Source organism: Eublepharis macularius, chromosome 13 (genome assembly GCF_028583425.1).
Source record: "Eublepharis macularius isolate TG4126 chromosome 13, MPM_Emac_v1.0, whole genome shotgun sequence".
Taxonomy (NCBI): Eukaryota; Metazoa; Chordata; class Lepidosauria; order Squamata; family Eublepharidae; genus Eublepharis; species Eublepharis macularius.
The window spans coordinates 67,570,416-67,582,561 of NC_072802.1; the positions used below are offsets into that span (position 1 = coordinate 67,570,416).

The following is a 12,146-nucleotide window of genomic DNA, read 5'->3' on the forward strand; positions in this document are numbered from 1 at the left end:
GCTCGAGAGAAAAGACTGAGTGATCTTTCCGAATAGGCGCGCATACTACTGCGGTGCCAGGTCCAATGTTCTACCTGTTTACTCGGAAGTAAGCGCCACGGCATTGTCGGCTTCTTTCCGAGTAGACGTGCATAGGGTTCCGCTGCGCGGGGGGGGGGGACGTTCTCCTCGTTTACTCGGAAGTAAGCGCCACGGCGTTCAGTGGTTTCCAGTGGGTAGCCGAGCCGAGCTGGTCTGCAGAAGAAGAGGGGCAAGATTCGGGTCCAGAAGCCCCTTACGGAGAAATCCAGTTGGTCTGCAAGGGGCCACCGGACCCGCATCTGGGCGCTCAGCGGGGCTCCTTTCCCAGCAGGCGTGCCCAGGACCGCGCTGCCCGCGGCCAATGTTCTACCGGGTTACTCGGAAGTAAGCGCCACGGCATTGTCGGCTTCTTTCCGAGTAGACGTGCATAGGGTTCCGCTGCGCGGGGGGGGGGGGGGACGTTCTCCTCGTTTACTCGGAAGTAAGCGCCACGGCGTTCAGTGGTTTCAAGTGGGTAGCCGAGCCGAGCCGGTCTGCAGAAGAAGAGGGGCAAGATTCGGGTCCAGAAGCCCCTTACGGAGAAATCCAGTTGGTCTGCAAGGGGCCACCGGACCCGCATCTGGGCGCTCAGCGGGGCTCCTTTCCCAGCAGGCGTGCCCAGGACCGCGCTACCCGCGGCCAATGTTCTACCGGGTTACTCGGAAGTAAGCTCCGCGCAGCCCCCCGGCGCCTCAACGCCACCCCGCGGCTCGAGCCGTTGGCATCGCTCCTCGGGTGCCATCTCCTCCGGGGGCGCTGCGGCTTCCCGGCTGGCGGCTCTCCCCGGCATCCAGGCGGCTTGCCCGCCCGGGCCCGGCTCCGCCAAAGACTTCCGGCGGGCGCGCCGCCCACCCAAGCGCCTCCCCCGGCGCCGCTCCCAGCCGAGGGGGCGGGCCGCGGGGAAGCCGCGCGAGGCCGTAAATATGGGCGCGCTGGCGGGTCGCGGCTCCCGAGCAGCTGCTTAGCGCCTCGCCGGACTCGCCATGACCGCCGGAGCGCCGCGCTGCGCCGCCCTGGCCCTGGGGCTGCTGGGCACCGCCTGCCTGGCGCTGGGGGTCGTGCTGCTCGGCGCGCTGCCCATCATCGTGCGCGAGGAGGTCATCAAGGTGGGCGCAGGACGCGCGGCGGGGGCGCGCCTCCCAAGCCCTGCCTGCGCCGGCCGCGGCCCCCTCCGGGCTGCCGGTCCGCCAGGGGCCAGGCGGGCCGGCTGCGGGCAGGGGAGCTTGGAGAGCGCGGGTCTCGCGGGGGGGGGGGGACCCCGGCGGGGGTGGGGGCAACGCCGGCGAGGCCCGGTGCCGCGCCGCCTTTTCCGCAGCTCAAGATGGGCAGCCGCCTTAAGTCTGTTTCTAGCAGTTGAAAAGAGCGAGAGCTCAGTGGCGCCTGTGAGACTGGCAGGGTGGGAGCTTTCGCGAGTCACCGCTCGCTTCTTCAGGCTCACCGAAGCTCCTTTCCCACCCCCGGTTCTGTTGGTCTTACAGGTGCTACTGCACTCTTGCGCGTTTCCTTAGAGGAAAACTGATTTCTGTGGCCTGCAGAGCGGTGATCATTCCGGGAGCTCTCCAGCCACCAGGGGTCTGACGAAGAGAGCGGTGACTCTCGGAAGCTCGCACCCTGGAAATTTTGCACTTAAATATGCTCCTGGACCCGGTTCGTGCTCTTTCGCTACAAACAGATGCGGCTCCCCGCCTGCAACCGCCTGCAGGCTGCAGCCTTAGAGCCAAGCTACAAGTCACGAATGACACTTGCCTGGCAAGTGAACAGACTCACGCGTATTCCTCCCTGTTCACTTGCCGTTCATTTGCGCTCCACTTGATCAGGTAGAGAGCAAGTGATTGGCAAGTGAACAGGGAGGGATACATGTGAGTCCGTTCACTTGCCAGGCAAGTGTCCTTCGTCACTTGTAGCTTGGCTCTCAGCCAGGCGCTTCTGGTGAGCACGAAGGGAAGGGAAGGCTTGGCCGGCCGTGCTGGCTTGCTCTCGGGCCGTTGCGCAAAGCGGGCGTGCGGTTGAGAAGCTCGACGCTGCGCATGGCCCGGAGTGAGAAGATCCCCGCTGGATAAGCGGCTGCCTCGCCTAATTGCCGCTCGGGAGGCGGCGGCGAGGGCCCCTGGCTGAGCTCCCGGAGGGCGCCGCGCCTCCCTTGGCTGCCAGCTTCTCCAATGCATTAGTCGTTTCAAGGTGGGCCTGCAGGATCGGGGCCAGCACCGGCAAGATATTTCCAGGCTCTGAGCTTCCCAGAGCCAACGCCTTTGCAACAGAGTTGCCAGCCTCCAGGTAGTGGCTGGAGGTCTCCTGGAATTACAACTGGTCTCCAGGCCGCAGAGATCAGTTCACCTGGAGAAAATGGCTACTTTGGGGGGTGGACTGTATGGAATTATGCCATGCCAAGGTCCTTTCCCTCCCGAAACCCCACTTTCCCTCCCGAAACCCCAGATCTCCAGGAATTTCCCAACTTGGAGCTGGAAACCCTACTTTGCAACAACTTGGGTTCACAGCTTGGACTCTCCAAAGCTTAGACCCTGGTATCTGAAGAAAGGAGCTGTGGCTCAGGAAAGCTCATACTCTGTCACAAATTTGGCAGTCTTACAGGTGCTACTGGACTCTTTTCTTTAATCCTGAAAAATCTTATTGGTCTCAAAGGTGCCACTGGACTCAAATCCCATTAGAATACTTTGGGAGGATTAAATGGAAATTCTGGAAACCTTTCACATCTTTTCTGGGGGCTCTGCGGCACAGGAAAGTTTGGTAGTTCTGCTCCTCAGCTCGAAAGGGTGGCTGATACTGTATTGTGTCTTGTCCAAGGACCTTCAGTGAGGTTTGTGGTGAGGGGAGGACTTGAACCCAGGTTTCCCTAGGCTGACCACTAGACCAGCTCTCTCCTTGGTTCAGAGCTCGGACTCTCCAAAACTTAAACCCTGAAAATCTTGTTGATCTCGAAGGTGCTACTGGACCTTCTGGAAATGGTCCAAGTCTGTTCTTGCAGCTCTGTGGCACAGGAAAGTTTGTTAGTTCTGCTCCTCTGATTAAAAGGGTGCCTTGCAACCTGGTACTGTATTGTGACCTATCCAAGGACCTTCAGTGAGCTTGGTAGCGAGGGAAGAGCTTGAACCTAGTTCTCCCTAGGTTGACCACTAGACCAGCTCGCTTCTTGGTTCAGAGCTTAGACTCTTCAAAGCTTAGACCATGAAAATGTTTTACGTCTTGGAGGTTCCACTGGACTCAACTCCTGCTCGAATAGGTTGGGAGGATCAAATGAAAATTCTGGAAGTGGTCCGAGTCTGTTCTTGTGGCTCTGTAGCACAGGAACATTTGGTAGTTCTGCTCCTCTGCTAGAAGATGGCTTACGACCTGATACTGTATTGCGACTTTCCCAAGATCGTTCAATGAGTTTGGTGGCAGAGGGAGAACTTGAACTGATGTATCTCTAGGCTGACCAAAAGACCGGTTCTCTCCTTGGTTCAGAGCTTGGATTCTCCAAAGCTTAAACCCTGAAAATCTTGCTCGCCTCTAAAATGCCGTTGGGCTCAGATCATGCTAGGATACATTGGAGGGAGTAAAAAAGGAGAGTATCACGGTAAATAAACCAAAATACAAAAAAACAACCGTTGCCATGATATGCTTACTATATAGAATATGCCACAATAAAAGTAATTTTATACAATTAACAAAAAGTCTCTTTATATGTAATGTATAAAAACATATATTCCGTTACGGTTACATGTGTGAAAGGCAACACATCAAAAACACTTTTGCAATAGACAAAGTGCCAAGTGCTAAGTATATAAATATAAAGTGCTTGTGCCTATAGATGACAAAAAAATGTCTAAACAAGTAACCAATTTTAAGGCGTATACAAGCCTTAAATGGAATGGCTGCTAATGGTATTGGAATATATTGAACATTTTTTTGAAACTCTTGATTATCTTTGTACTCAATTATTACTATAATAACAGCCAGGATGAAGATTTGAAACGGGTGAATTTGCTGGTTTCCCGTTGCAGTTATTACTCTTTACATAGAATTTTACTTGTTGGATCATCCTATGAAGAATTTTGAACTTTGATATATATTACACCATTCAGAAAGATAGTATTTGAATTATAAAATTGGTTACTTGTTTAGACATTTTTTTTTCATCTATAGGCACAAGCACTTTATATACTTAGCACTTGGCACTTTGCCTATTGAAAAGTGTTTTTGATGTGTTGCCTTTCACACATGTAACCATAACGGAATATATGTTTTAAAACATTACATATAAAGAGACTTTTTGTTAATTGTATAAAATTACTTTTATTCTGTCATAAAATATTCTATATGGTAAGCATATTACGGCAACAGTTGTTCTTTTGTATTTTAGGATACATAGGAGGAGCCGATGTGAGTCTTTTCTTGCGGCTTCGTGCCACGGGGAAGTTTGGTAGTTATGCTTCTCTGCTAGAAAGGGTGGCTTGCAACCTGATGCTTTGTCACTTGGCCAAGGCCCTTCAATGAGCTTGGTGGTGAAGGGAGGACTTGAACTCAGGTTTCCCTAAGCGGACCGCTAGGCTGGCTCTTTCCTTGGACTGTATTGACTGGCTCTCACCACAGGAATCGCATTCCTATGGGGGGCAAAGAACCCACTTCTTCAGACCCAAGCTTTGAACAGCTTTTGCCAAATCTGCAGTGCCGGACTATGGAGGTAGAGTGCCCCAGGGCAGACATACCAAGGGCTCTGTTCAACCATGTTTAATTCAGATGGGCTGGACTTGATCCAGGCTTTGAAGGCATCTGGCTTGGGCTTCAAGGCTTCAACAAAAGAACATTGCGTAGCTCATCTGTTGGGAAACGGTATCCCCTAAAGAAGGGGACTGTTGCCAGCTCCAGGCTGGGAAAATTGTGGAGATTTGGGGGGGGGGAGCCTGGGGAGGCGAAGGAGCTCAGTTGGGATATAATGCCATAGAGTCCACCTTCCAAAACTGTCATTTTCTCCGGGGGGAACTGATCTCTGTCACCTGGAGATCTGACGTAATTCTGGGGGATGTCTAGCTACCACCTCATAGATCCAGAGGAGTTAGCCCTGTTAGTCTGTAGTTGCAAAATAGTCAAGTGTTCGGTAGCACCTTTAAAACTAACCCAACTTTATTGTAGCATAAGCTTTCGAGAACCACAGCTCTCTCCGTCAGATGCATCTGATGAAGAGAGCTGTGGTCCTCGAAAGCTTATGCTACAATAAAGTTGGTTAGTCTTAAAGGTGCTACTGGACTCTTGAGTATTTTGCAGCTATCACCTGGATATTATCAACCCTGTGTAGAAGAGACCTTTAAAGCTTGGGTGAAAACTTAGCCAAGAACCTGTTTTAAATGAGAGAGGGGCTGGTGGGGAAGGGCAGTGTCTGCTCTAGGTCAAAATTCTTGTCTTTGGAGATACCTGTGGATGAGTGCCTTTGACATGGAATAGTCTATTGCTGATGCCTATGATAAAAGTTGCCACTGGCAGTATATCACATTTGAATCCTGCCCTCCTCCTTCTGAGGAGCTCATGGTGGTGTAAGCAATTCTGTCCTCCATTTTCTCCCTCTGGCTCCTGTCCCCAAGCTCACCGTGTCAGCTTCACAGCTGAGTAGAGATTTGAATATAGGTTTGCACACATTAGTCTGGATGGGCAGCTGTCTTCATAAAATCATAGGGTTGGAAGGGACAGCCAAGGTCATCTAGTCCAACCCTCTGCACAGTGCAGGAAATTCACAACTACCTCCCCTGCACACTAGTGCACCTTTTGGCAGGAAGCAGCTAGAGGTTGATACAGCTGTGGATTGATTTGGGGGGCCGCTGTGGTTATTATGGAGAAACCCTATGGTGCGATGGGTGGACTAGGATCTGGGAATAGTAGTAGCAGAGAGTGCCTTCAAGTCATACTTGATTTATGGTGACCCCTCGTGAGGTTTTCATGGCAAAAGACTAACAGAGGTGGTTTGCCATTGCCTGATTCTGCAACCCTGGTCTTTGTTGGCGGTCTCCCATCCAATTACTAAACAAGGCTGACCTTGCTTAGCTTCTGAGATCTGAAAAGATCAGGCTCACCTCAACTATTAAAGTCAGGGCCTGCATGCATACTTGGTGGTGGAGAGTGCCCTTGAGTCATAGCTGACTTATAACGCCCCCTGGTGGGACTTTTATGGCAAGAGACTAACAGAGGTGGTTTGCCATTGCCTGATTCTGCAACCCTGGTCTTTGTTGGAGGTCTCCCATCCAATTACTAACCAAGGCCGACCCGGCTTCGCTTCTGAGATCTGATGCGATCAAGCTTACCTGGGCCATCCAGGGCAGGGCAGGGCCTGAGAGACCCAGATTCAAATCCCCGCTCTGCCTGGGAGACCTTGGGCTAGTCATTCTCATCCCAAACTACTTCACAGGGTGGCTGAGAAGATAAAATGGGGAAGCCATGATTCATCCCACTCGAAGCTTCATTAATAATAATAAATAAGCTCCTTGGAGAAAGGCCTAGATAAAGAACATACTAGATAGATGGGAAGGGCCCGTCCGTGTGCCTTTCGAGAAGGCAGAAACCCATCCAATGAAGTTTTCCTTAGCATCACGCTAGATTGGAGGGGGAAGCTTCTGCAATTGGAGGGAGGAAGTAGCCGTCACATGCCCAGTTGTTTTGCAGCGCTGAGACATGAGTGTGGATGGAGAAGTGAAAGGCCCTGGCGTAAGCCAGCTTGAGTGGCCCAGCAGTGGTACAAGCCAGAGCTACGTTGCTCAGTAGTACAGACAACGGCTATTAGCTCACCCGTTGCTTTCTCCTGAAACCTGGCAGCGGTATGGAAAGAGACCGTGGTTGACCTGCCATTGTCAGGTCTGAGCCTAGTGGCCCAAGTGTAACAGGCTCTCTTGCCTGTGTCTGAACTAAACTTCCACTACTCCAAAGGAAAGATTTATCTCTTCTTTTGGATGGTGTTCAGCAATTAGTTCAAGACCTGTCAAGCAAAATTGTTCTTTGAATCGTTTGCTTATCAGTACATTTATTTGTAAAAGGTTCTTTATTGCTTTGCTGCTTCTAGTCAAAGTACTCAGACACTTGTTAGAGTTTATTTATGGAAAATACACTCTATTTTTTTAATGAAACAAGAAGTTAAAAAATATATGATTATGAATATGTCCTACAAAAATAGAACACAGAAAGGCAACCAGAATTAAATTTGCTAACATTTCCTAACTCTTAAGTTTAAAAATAATCAAAGACTTTATGAAATGCATTAAGATTTTCATAGCCTACATTGTAAAGATAAGAATCTCACCTAATCTTCATGAAATCTCTTCCAATCAGAACTCATTATCTAGATTAGCATGTTTTACAGGTTATCACAGGCAAATATCTAAGATCTTTTCATGTAATAGCATAAGCAAACTATGATTGGTTTAATGCTTCGTTGAATATTCATAATTTCTATTGCATAACCGTTTAATTAGCCAAAAATGACATTATAGCTAACTTTGCAATACAAAGCCATAAATCCGTGAGAAATGACAGGAAATGTTAAGATCACTATTGGTCCAGTCTCTGATAAAGAAACATTAATCTAGATGGAGTCCACTCTTTTTAATTAGCTGTCAAAAGATTAAAGCGCACCTGTTTTAGTTACCTAAAACTCTAAAAAAAAAATACATAGACAGTTCATGAAAAGTTTAAAAATTCACCCAGAATACAAGCCATTACTATGTATTAGGTTAGTATTGATTAGTATAATGTACTTCAGGGCTTTTTTTCAGCTGGAACACAGTGGAACGGAGTTCCGGCACCTCTTGAAAATGGTCACATGGCCGGGGGCCCGCCCCCTGATCTCCAGACAGTGGGGAGTTTAGATTGCCCTCTGTGCCGTTGCAGCAGGATTAAGACCCCACTTCAGATATGTCAGTAAAAACTTCATGGTTTTAGTGGTGGTGTGGAAGTCCCCCAGCTTTCCACAAAATAGTTTTCAAGATGGAGCCATGTTCTGGGCAGTGACGTGATGCTCGTATGGTGTAATTGTTAGTGTTGGACTAGCATCTGGGAAACCCATTTTCAAATTCCCGCTCTTGTTGGATGACCTTGGATTAGTTGCCCACTCTCAGCCTATCCTACTTCGTAGGGTTGTTGCGAGGATAAAATTGAGAAGAGAACGATGTGGGCCACTTTGGGTCTCCATTTGCGGACAAAAACAGGGTATAAATGAAGCGGATAAGTAAATGAAGCGCGAGAAAGGTAGGAGAGGAATCTGGAGTCTCTGTTGAGAAGGGTAAAGAAAGAGCAATGAGTATGAGCTTGAATGGCCTTCCGGTTGCTTTAGAATCCTTCTACTGAATACATTTAATGTTAGCATGAATGCTGGAGCAATGACGATATTATCAAGCAGAGGTCTGTTTGATTGCAGCAACCATAAATGTTCTGTGCTTTCAGGAATGGCCACAAGTGTAGGTGGTAGGCATTTGTCTCCAGGTGTCGTCAGCCCATGAAGGGATTGGGCTTGGTCTTTTCTCCATAACCCTTCCCATCGGGTCACTCTCCATCCTTTTCCGAGTGGATACACGCTGCATTGCCCTGCACTTCGGCCTTTAAAAATGTCTGCAGCTCAGAGCATCTTGTTTAGTGTTCTCTTTCCCCTCCCCAGCCCAAAACCTTTGTGTCTCCTTTCTTCGTTGAAATTCTGGGATGGTCACCAAGAAGAGTTGTCCAATTTCATGAACTCTGTTTGCAAAGGGCAGAGGTTGTGGCTGCTCAAGAAGTGGTATTCTTAAGGGTAGTGAACTGTCCGTTGATTAGATCCAGCGTGATGTAGCAGTTAGAGTGTCGAATTAGGATCCTGGAGACCCACGTTCGAATCCTCAGTCTTCCACTGAAGCTTGCTGAGTGAATTTGGGTTAGTCATACTCTCAGTCTAGTCTACCTCACAGGGCTGTGGTTGTTGTGAGGATAATAATAACATACTTTGTAAACCGCTCTGAGTGGGTGTTAAGTCGTCCTGAAGGGCAGTATATAAAATAGAATGTTGTTGTTAAATAAATAAATAAATGGCTAATAATTAAATCCCACTATAGGAATGAAATATTATTTGCCCTGATCTGTATAGCCCGGGTGAGCCTGATCTCGGCAGATCTTAGAAGGTAAGAAGGGTTGACCTTGGTTAGTAATTGGATGGGAGACCTCCAGTGAAGACCAGGGTTGTGGTGGCAGGCAATGGCAAACCACCTCTGGTAGTTTCCTGCCTTGTACTGCCCCCCCCCTTTTGGGATTGCTGTAAGTCAGCTGCGACTTGATGGCAACACAACACACACAAAAATGTTATTTAGATCTCAGGCACCAGAATATCTTGGAACATGTTTATGCGTAACATTATACGCGATGACAATTGTTGAGCATCATGTCAAGAGAAAGTTCTGATACATAAATGGTTAAGCGTTTTGATCAGGCATCTGATGAAGAAAACTTGATTCTCGAAAGCTTATGCTACAATAAAATTGGTTAGTCTTAAAGGTGCTACTGGACTCTTTTTGATTTTGCTACTACAGACTAACACGGCTAACTCCTCTGGATCTGGTGGTTTTGTGACTAGCATGAATCTCTGTCTTGGAAGCATTAATCAATCTGTCTCACATACTTGATCGTGCGTGCATATTTTGGTGTAGCTTAAGAGAGAGGGAGAGAAGAGACCAGAATGCGAGCAGCAATCTCTTCCGCCTTCATTCCAGGTAGAGTTCCACCAAGAAATTCACAAGTTCCGATTCCCTCCCTCCACTCCCAACTTGGGATCTCTTAAGGAGTGGCTGCAGTTTGTGAAAACTCAGTGGGTGGAAGGGCTATCTGCGCTGACAGGCACTTTTTTTTCTTAATTCCTCATTCTTGCCCTCCTTTTGGCAAGCCTGATACCAAGTCTGATTAGGGGAGAGGTTAAGAGAACTTGAATTTGTATGCTTTATGGAAATACTGAATGGGTCAATGCAAGCAGTTATTTTTTTTATGGTGAACCATTCACCCCTAAATGAAGCCTGAAGAAGTGTCCTCTCCCAGATCCAAGGCCAGTGGTCCAATAATACAATTCACCAGCTGCCCCTGCAGTCTTTTGAGGTAGAAAATCAATTTTCCCCCTCCCATTTGAAGTATCTGGTACGTGGTCTTTGCCTCTCCCAAGATTTCCCACATCTCCAAAGGTAAGTTTTGATCTAGGGGTGCTCCTGTGGCCATGCAGTTGGACCTCAGCCCTCACCTTCTTTCCATTCTAGATTAACTGTTAAATGCCCACCACTTGTGCCTCTTTATATACCATCTATACCATTTTCCTTTTGGGATTTGGAGAGCCTGAGTGGTATAGTGGTTTGAGTGCCAGACTAGATCCTGGGAGACCCACGTTCAAAATTCCTCTTTTCCATGGAAGCTTGCTGACTGACCTTGGACCAGTCCCCCACTCTCCACCTAATCAACCTCACAGGGTTGTTGTGACGATAAAACGGAAGAGAGGAAAACGACGTACACCGCTTTGGGTCCCCTCTGGGGAGGAAGGTGGGGTATAAATGAAGTACATAAATAAAATATACTTGATTTTATCCTGGTAGCTTGCTTATTTATTAGGCTTAGGCCAGACAGAGGCTGAGACCATGGGGTAATGATCACCCAACCAACAAAAGTGAAATTATTCCTGAATGTGGGTAGTTTGGTTGCCTAACTCAGTGTTTATAAGGTAGGTACAGCATGTTGCTTTCCTTTGAAGCTGTTATAATTAAGGACGGGAATTTTACTCCTGTAATTAAACTTGGTTAGGCAATTTCCCTCAGTATAGCGTCTGCCCGAAGCTAGTCTCCAAGAACCCTGCTTGATTTCTTGCTTTTTTCCTGTACAAGCTCCTTCGTTGCTTGTTCTGAAAATGGCAGACAATGGTACCAGTTCTGAAGTTTACGGTTTCTCCTTGAGCAAGATGCTGAGCCTGGAACTGGGTCTGCTTTTGCATGTGGTAATTCCCTGTGGCGCTATCATTGCTGCCGCAAATGCAGAAGCATACGGCGCTACCCACACAGGGGTATTTTCTGTTTTTTCCCTCCCTATCCCTTCATGTCTGCCATTTTCTTATCACGTGCCTACAGTTCACCAGTGACCTTTTTGCAGGCTTTCTTTAAAATTGATAGTAGCTAGATTGTTACAGTGCGTTAACCCTATACCAAAATAACAACTGCTACTTTAAAAACCAGTAAGAACCTCGTGGCGCAGAGTGGTAAGCAGCAGTACTGCAGCCCAAGCTCTGCTAATGACCTGAGTTCGATCCTGGTGGAAGTCGGGTTCAGGTAGCTGGTGGTTTTGTGACTACCATGAATCTCTGTCTTGGAAGTCGGGTATCAGGTAGCTGGCTCAAGGTTGACTCAGCCTTCAAGTCTGCCAAGAAAACGTCATGATGTGACGTCCTCCCGTGGGTCAGTAATGACTCGGTGCTTGCACAGGGGACTACCTTTACCTTTTACTTAAAAAACCGCCGGCCAAATGTCCGTAGGTGATGGAGAGACGAGGCACAAGTGGGTAGGGAGGGGGAAATGTTGGAGAGGTATGGTAATATGCACTTTCCTGTCCACAGAGTTACCAAACCCACAGGTTTGGGGGAATAAAACATGGTGAGGCAGGGGGAAATGCAGAAGGTGGATAATCGCACGATGTTTCCATGCAGAACTCACACCTCCCCTTCAAAAAAGCCCAACAAAACTGTTCAAGATAAGGAATAGAAATAGGTTAAAATCTTTTATAGTATTTCATATTTATACTAAAGGTCATGATAATCAGTTACATCAAGAAACGTCGTGATATTGCCAATAATTGTTATTGTTAAAAAGGAAAAAAGATAGCATGGAGTAATAATGAAATAATGAGTTCTTTTTAAAATTATTATTAATATTAATAAGCCGGGATAGTCTTGAATTTTGCTTGCGTAGTACAGAAGGGGAAATATATACTAGTTAAGCTTAATAATTAATTAATAATTATATTATAATCTCTATTTTAATATTGGTAAAGGTTTTTGTTTTTGGACTCCGTGTTTTAGTAACCTTCGTAGCACAGTCATATTTGTCTTGACTTTCCTCCCCTTCTTA

At 47.6% G+C, this 12,146-nt stretch overlaps 1 protein-coding gene across 2 annotated transcripts in view; it reads left to right on the forward strand.

The window, feature by feature from the left end:
• Nucleotides 1–981: 981 nt before the first annotated feature.
• The window catches only part of SCARB1 (scavenger receptor class B member 1), a 70,089-nt gene continuing 58,924 nt past the window's right edge, over nucleotides 982–12,146 (forward strand). Inside the window, exon 1 of one of the 2 annotated variants that reach the window (XM_054996085.1) lies at nucleotides 982–1,166. In XM_054996085.1, the coding sequence (XP_054852060.1) occupies nucleotides 1,044–1,166 (123 nt within the window). In that variant the 5' untranslated portion in view covers nucleotides 982–1,043. The remainder of the gene's footprint in view (nucleotides 1,167–12,146) is intronic. The other variant, XM_054996084.1, reaches the window with a different exon arrangement.